Genomic DNA, 8,422 nt, shown 5'->3' on the forward strand with positions numbered 1-8,422 from the left:
TAGTCACTTTAACTCACACCAACCGATTGTTAAAGTGATGAAATATATATGGTCTATGAGCATGAAAATATAGGTGCGGATGATATTGACCAACAAATGGCTCAAAGTAACAATGTTGGTTCGTCTTCTCGGTCACATGATCGAGAAATGCAAGTTCAACGTGAGGAAATTGTCCGTACTATGTGGGAGGATTATATTAAAGACTAGTACACTTCAATTTATGTTCAATTTTTTTTATTAAATTAAAGTTAGATGAAACAATTACTTAAGTGGAGAACAAATAATTTTGTAATATTTATTATGCGATTTTATAATTTTTGTTTATTTGATAAGATTGAATAAACAATTGGGGCTATTTTAATAGTTTTATAACTTATAGGCCTTTTATGTTTATGAGAAAATATACAACACAAAAATTCCATATCGCATGTCCAAACAAACCTTCAATTTCATCTCATGATTCCATATCATGATACCATATTATGATTTCATATCATGATATCATATCGCATGGCCAAACGGGCCCTTAAACTAATAGATAACAATCATTCAAACAAGTTCATACATATGGTTAAAGTTTGGTTGTTTTAATATGCTTGAATTTTAACTATACATAACTTGAGACACCATATATCTAATATAATTAAAGTTATTTTGAAATTGATAGACGTAAAAGAGAATAAAAAAAAAAATTAAATAACAATATCTAAATAAAATACCATTAAATGTTTACTAGTAGTATATATCATACTAAACCGATCTAATTAGCTGTAATTGTATGAACAAAATAATTTGTTGCAAGTATAACTGTATAACCCAATTATATCAAGCCAACTAAAGTTAACATGAACGTTATATTTTGAAAAATAAATATCAACATTCAGTGCAAATGCTATAATTGAAATTTATAATCATTCATTAATAAGCCATCTAGAATTTGAAGTTTATGAAATTTCAGTGATCTAATATTAAAACGAGAACTTTAATGTAAGTATCCAAGCGGAATCAAACCCACATTGAGGAGAGCAATGTTTATGCAAATTTCAATTGTATCGCTAGATAAAAGCCTACTTTGCTATTAAATTCTCAATAAATATTTCTTATATTTTTAATTAACTTCTCAATATATATACAAGATCTTCACAAAAATTATTAGCTTTTCAAAAAATCACGCCTTATACCCTAGATCCGCCCCCAACATTCATCTGTTATCTTCTAATATATGTACTCCAACTAATATGAGTGCTATGTTTGACTTTCACCGAAATTAATTAGTAAAACCCTACACCAATAGAAGGATTATATCAATTGTCAACTTTATGTATAGTGTCTTTATCTGTTCTTACTCATAGCCACCCCTATTAAAAATATCAAAGTCAACACAAGAATCTACCTAATGTCAAATTAATTGTTTTTGCCAAGTGTTAAATATAGAATGCGAAAACAATGAACCATTAGCTAGATCAGAATATGTCATGGATGAGATAAATAAGAAAATTGTATCACATAAATTGGATGATAAAATAGTTATGTTTACTTTTTTATTATTTTTTTCTGCCACAAAATACTGATATATATATATATATATATATATATATATACTCTTTTTAAAAAATAAATTATAACAACATATTCAATTTGTTTTTGTAATTAGTTTGGGTTTATTTTTGGTTTGGGTCGTGGACTCGTGGAAAATAATTCGAATTAGTATTTTTCTTAAAAGGATTTCTAAGAATATATATTCGTGTGTTACATTCAAATGAGTCAGCCTTGTGTTAAGTCTTGTAGCCCCAATTTACAAAATATCTTATAATTGAATCGTAACAAACTATGTCAGCTCATCACCAATTAAACACTAACCCGTCAACTAACTAACAGATTAGTAACTAACTAATCAAATGAACAACAACTAAGTAATGCACCAGATTCATTGTGTGATACAGTCTACCAATGGACCAAGTTCATTATGTGATGTACTTGAACTTAAAATTTTATAGAATATTAGTTTCTTAATTCCATTTGAATTGTAATTTACCAATGATATTTAGGAGAGAATTCTATGATAAAGATATACTCTTGGTATATAAACAAAAGAAGGAGACGTGTGAGATGGAATTTGTTGAAGTAGTGGTGATTATAGAAAGTTATAATTAAATTAAACACTCGTATTTCAACATCAGGAAAAATTTTGTGAAATTCTTTTTGAAATTATAGTCTCACCTAAAATTTCTTACCTACTTTGAGAAAAAGAATGGCAATATACTATAACATAGATTTCTAATTAATTTTGATTGAATTAAAGTGACTTTTTATGGAAATAATTGAAATTATTTTACTATGGAGAAAATTAAAAATTGAAAACTTTTCCTATGTTAAATGCACTAAAGATATATTCAACTAATTTGCTTATTTGTTTTACTATCAAAAAGTGAAATTTGATACGAATAAAGAAATGAAATTTGAGTTTGTTTGAGGATGGGGATTGTCCAAATCATCTAAAGAAATTATCTATCTAGTTAAAGTTTAATGTGGAAGTGAGGCTCTTCAACATCGATTATGTTCCACGCCTAGGACTAAATATCTAAAGTTAGCATAGACAATATAATTTGGGGGATCCAACATCAAAAAATCAAGAAATAAAATGTGTTATGCTCCGATATACTTTAGTAAAGATATGCACTAGTTGAATCCCAAAAACTAGTTAAAAAGGTGAAGATTGTCCAAACATTATAACGAGACAATGTTATCACATAACTGCCATCACCAAAATTTAATATTGTGGAATGGTAAATATTCATCTTTAATAAAATATCTAATTTTCAATCCTAATTCCTAAGTGTATAGTCACTTTTGATATGGAGCATTTTATCGCCAAAATGAGATTTTCTAATGTAAATTTAGGGGAAAAGGTCTGAAATATATCCGAACTTTGACCGAAATTGTTGTTACGATACCGAACTTTGGAAAGGACCTTTTACCCCTCTACACTATTTAATAGTTTATTTTAAAGGTATATATGTGCCCACGTGAACATCATAAATATTGCATCATTATAAATAATAATGTGTCCACGTGGACACATATATACCTTTAAAATACACTATTAAATAGTGCAGAGGTAAAAGATCCTTCATAAAGTTTGATATCGTAACAGCAATTTCGATCAAAATTGAAATATTTTTTAGACTCTTTTCTCTAAATTTAAATAACCGGTTGTCTTTAAGTACTAGACATCGAGTGAACGAAAAAGAGATTCGGGAAAATGATACGTATTAGTAAAAGTTATGCAACAGAAGTGAATTATACTAGGCATTTTTATTTTTTCTTCAAGTTCACATAGAAATTCAATTTGACAAAAGAAGATTATATACTATTAGATTTCTAAGAGACAATATCCCAATTACAACATCATGTCATATCTTAATTAACGATGTGGTGTTGTTTTTCTTTATACACAGTGAGTTACTGGAGAATTTATGACTTTTTTTTTATGAGAGATGACAAAATATTTTATGTTATTTCAAGGTCTTTTTCTTTCTAGAATCTCATGTCCAATTCTTTTTAAATTTTAGAGAAAATTTATCATTGCTATTCTTAAAATACGTATTGGATATATGGTTTTATACCATAGTTTGCAAACTACATATGCAGAAAAAGTAAATCATATTAAACAATCCCAAATACAATTAACTCGATTAAGAAGACATTAGAGAGTCAATCGATCTCTTCTTTATGGTATACCATGCGTGATGCACCCATATTATGGGTGCACCAATAATAATAAAAAATTAAAAATGTATTAAGTGGAAATTAATTCCTTAATCCTCAAGTAAATAACTTAACCTTTAATCAAATACATTACTTAACAACTTTCTTATTAGCAATACCTAATTTTATTGAAAGACCATAAATTCACATACTTTTTTGTTTTTTTACTACCCCTTCTGTCTCAATTTATGTGAAACTTTTGATTTTTTGAGAGTCAAACAATTTAAATTTGACTGGTAATTTAAGCATGAAATTTCCAATTTTATTGAAATGAAATTTATATATTTATAAACTACGTAAAAAGTACTATAAATTACAATAATTGACAATTCAAAAGATTTAAAAATGTATGAAAAATTTATGGTCAAAGTTAAACTTGTTTGAATCTTAGAATCTGAAAAGTGTCACATAAATTAGGACGAAAGAAATATAAATTTGCTTTTGAGTTTTGACTATACCGACTCAGTCATCCTTATAGATTTCTTGTGTCCAAGTTTTATTCAAATAATTCAAAACATAAAATGAAAATGTCAGCAGAATATTTTAATTAAGTTGAAAGCATAACTGTTGGAACATGTGGCGACTCTGGCTTCATAATACAATAATTTATTTTTTGTCGGTCGTGTCTAGAACTCTCCTATTTTGTGACTTTTTTTATTTTATTATTATTATTATTTAAAGAAGATCAACAAAAAATCCGAATAAAAATTAGGGAAAATTGTACATAATGGCAAACTATTAATTCAAATTAAATGGTATAATCACACTTTGATTTAATTGTGTCCTGCAGCAAACTGTTTGTCAGCGCCTCTCTCCCTCAAACTCTCGCTCGTCACTCTCCTCTCTCGCTCACTCTCTCTGTGCTCGCCTCTCTCGCTTTATACACAGAAGTGTATAAATTGTGTTTCTGTTTGTATAAAGCGAGAGAAAATTGTATATACACATGCAAATACATATATATTCGTCCTATACACTTATAATTATACAATAAAAATATTCCCCTGCCCAGTTCTCTTTTGTCTTTCTCTCTTTCTCGTTTATACAACAGAATTGTATAAATTGCGTTTCTGTTTGTATAAAGCGCGAGAAAATTGTATATACACATGCAAATACATATATATTCGTCCTATACACTTATAATTATACAATAAAAATATTCCCCTGCCCAGTTCTCTTTTGTCTTTCTCTCTTTCTCGTTTATACAACAGAATTGTATAAATTGCGTTTCTGTTTGTATAAAGCGCGAGAAAATTGTATATACACATGCAAATACATATATATTCGTCCTATACACTTATAATTATACAATAAAAATATTCCCCTGCCCAGTTCTCTTTTGTCTTTCTCTCTTTCTCGTTTATACAACAGAATTGTATAAATTGCGTTTCTGTTTGTATAAAGCGATGCAAACTTTGCTATAGCATACAAATATGATTTTTTTGTTTGCTATATGTGAAAGTTTCTCTAAAAATTATCCTCCACACAAGTGCATGGTGATTTTCAATATAGCTTTGTCAATCAATACGATAATAATACATAGAATCATCTAGTAATGTTTGTGTCTGCATATCTATATTATTATATATACGATTTAATTTATTATTTTTAAATTCTGCCTGAATATGAATATGTTTTAATTTGTATATCATTTTGCTTTTGGCCAACCATTAATGTTTGCATCGAAGAGGCTATCTACATTGCACAATCTTGTGAAACAGTCCTGTTCTGTGTGAACACGTCTTGCTTCGTGCATCAATTACTTCTTCTTTTCTTTTTTTTGGGTCATGTAAACAATTTATTGGTAATAACTTGATTAACATATAGCCTATAGGCACTATATAAAATGGTGATGCATATCACACAAATTTTTAAGTTGGCAAAAGATATATAATTGCAATATAATTCAATTAAAAATACTATTGTGATGAAATTCAAACATTGTTATCACCTTAAATTAAAAATGATGACCAATTAATCACTTGGACTCAAGCTAATTAGTAGTTGATGAGTTTGAACATGCCATTAACTAACACATCCAATCTTTTATTTTTCATCTGTTCTTAGTTTATAATTCTATGCCCATTTTTTTTAATGTACAGGAAAAACACGTCTTTGATTAAACAATCAAAAGGATATATTTCTATAAATACCTAAGTATGCCCTCACCACTATCTCAAACTAAAAAGAAAATTTTTTGTTCCCTACTTCTTAATTTCTTTGTCCACATAACCAAAAAAACAAAAGGAAAAAAATTATGAAGATTAGAATAGAAAGTTCAAGAATCATTAAGCCTTTCTATGAACACACCCCTCCTCCTTCAACAACAAGCCACATTCCCCTTAGTGTCTTTGATAAGGTCACATATGCGGCTCAAATTGCTATCATATATGCCTACCACCCTCCCACCCCACCAAATACCGCGATTGAATTAGGTCTTCGAAAAGCCTTAGCTGTTTATCAAGAGTGGGGTGGAAGATTAGGTGAAGATGAACAAGGAAATCGAGTGATTCTCCTCAATGATGAAGGTGTTAGATTTGTGGAGGCATCGTCTAGTAGCACTCTAGATCAAGTAATGCCTTTCAAGCCTTCACCTTCTTTGCTTAGCCTACACCCTAGCTTGAAGGATGTGAAAGAATTGGTGCAAGTCCAATTAACTAGGTTCACTTGTGGCTCCTTGGTGGTTGGTTTTACCGCGCACCACACGGTAGCAGATGGTCATTCCACTAGCAACTTCTTGGTTGCATGGGGTCAAGCTTGTCGAGGCCTCAGAGTCAATCCTCTTCCTCTGCATGATCGTACTGTTTTCACCCCTCGAAATCCTCCTCTTATCAAGTATCAACATAAAGGGGTTGAATTCATGTCTAAGTCGAAAAAAGAACATTCACTCAATGAAGTTCATCATATATCTGAAGATGTGGTTGTACACAAAGTTCATTTCACAGTTGAGTTTCTTGCGAATCTTAAAGCAAAGGCTTCTTCCATGAATGGAAATAACAAGCCTTATAGCACCTTTGAAAGTCTCCTTGCACATTTATGGAGGGTCATAACCAAAGCCCGCGGGCTAAGTGGATTTGAGTCAACCCAAATAAGAATCTCAGTCAATGGTAGAACGAGGTTGAACCCAAAAGTACCCAATGAGTACTTTGGGAACTTAGTCCTATGGGCATTCCCAACAACAAAAGTGAAGGAACTACTACAAGAACCTCTGCCACACGCAACAAAGCTCATTCATGACGCTATTGCAAAAGTAAACAACGACTATTTTAGATCGTTTGTTGACTTTGCTAACACCAAAGCAAAGGAAGAAGACCAACTTGTCCCCACCGCGGACATGAACAAGCACATACTTTGCCCAAATATCGAGGTGGATAGTTGGTTAAGGTTCCCATTCTACGACCTAGATTTTGGTACGGGGTGCCCATACATGTTCATGCCTTCGTATTTTCCTACCGAAGGCATGATGTTTCTTATACCATCTTTCATCGGAGACGGAAGTATCGATGTCTTTGTTCCTTTATTCGAAGACAAATTGCCCCTCTTCAAGAAAACTTGTTATTCCTTGGACTTGCTTGAAGATTAAAAGCTTCAAATTATTAAAATTGCTCTTACTTTATAAAAAAATTACTTAGTTTTATTCATCAATAAATGTCAATTTTGTCACACAAATTAAATGAGTCGTTTTAGCCTTAAAATTCCCTACTTGTAACAATTTTTGTATGTAGATGAGATGTCAATTAAACAAAGATGTATTATTTACACTGGCTCATACACTAAAAAATCTATTGTTCTTTCAGTAAAAGCAAAATGGAATTAGTTGTAATCTTTGTCACTAATTTATCCCTAGATTGTTCATACCTAACAAAACTTTTTAGTAATTTATCGCTAATCTATCACTAAATAAGATTAACAACAAACTTTATTGTTTAACTATATAATTTGTCCATCGTTGATTATTTTTCTTAGTAATGTTTTTCTTCATTGCAATTCTCTTCTTTTTTTTAGATGATGCTTCTTTCTTTGTTTCCCCCAAAATGTTCGGTCTATTGTTGGGATCTAAATAATTTGTTTTGTCAATATGTAGAAGTAGAGGGTTAGCACGTATTCATCATCATATATATATAATAATGCATGGGCATATTTAATAAATTTTTAATCTAAAATTATCCGCGCTTCGCGCGAAAATTTAATGTCACGGAATTTATAAAATAATACTTAAAACCTATCGGATATTAAAACTAAAACAATATATTATCTTACATACAAGATTACGTAGTAACAAACATTAATAATGTAAAGGAAAATGAAAATTATTATATCTTATCATATATCCTTAATAACATAAGCATAAATTAATTATTGTAAAATACATACCAGAATCTGTAACATAAGCAATGGTGTCAGTGAGCCACTCAACAGGAGCAAAGTACACAAATATTTAATTATGAAGAAGAAGAAAAGGTTCAGAGTTTTCGTTATTTTAAAATGACAGGAAATCCCTCTATTTATAGACAACAAAGGGTAGTGTGAACAAATGTTTATTCTGCCTTATCAGAAATGTTATAACTATTTGGAAAAGTTGTAACCCTTCAAAAAGGTCACAACATTTCATAAAAGTCACAACTTTTCATAAAAGTCACAACTTCTCATAAAAGTC

The 8,422-nt window shown here is 30.1% G+C and overlaps 1 protein-coding gene across 1 annotated transcript; it reads left to right on the top strand.

The window, feature by feature from the left end:
• Positions 1-5,959: 5,959 nt before the first annotated feature.
• On the top strand, positions 5,960-7,543 carry LOC102584624 (agmatine coumaroyltransferase-2-like). The gene has a single exon (XM_006348997.2). It carries the CDS (start codon positions 6,023-6,025, stop codon positions 7,346-7,348), a length of 1,326 nt encoding a protein of 441 aa, XP_006349059.1. The 5' UTR covers positions 5,960-6,022; the 3' UTR covers positions 7,349-7,543.
• The last annotated feature ends 879 nt before the right edge of the window (positions 7,544-8,422 follow it).

This window comes from Solanum tuberosum, unplaced genomic scaffold, assembly GCF_000226075.1.
Source record: "Solanum tuberosum cultivar DM 1-3 516 R44 unplaced genomic scaffold, SolTub_3.0 scf00101, whole genome shotgun sequence".
NCBI classification, from domain to species: Eukaryota; Viridiplantae; Streptophyta; class Magnoliopsida; order Solanales; family Solanaceae; genus Solanum; species Solanum tuberosum.

Bases quoted from the DNA above. Each gene is read 5' to 3' on its own strand.
- LOC102584624 (XM_006348997.2), top strand. From the start codon at position 6,023: ATGAAGATTAGAATAGAAAGTTCAAGAATCATTAAGCCTTTCTATGAA.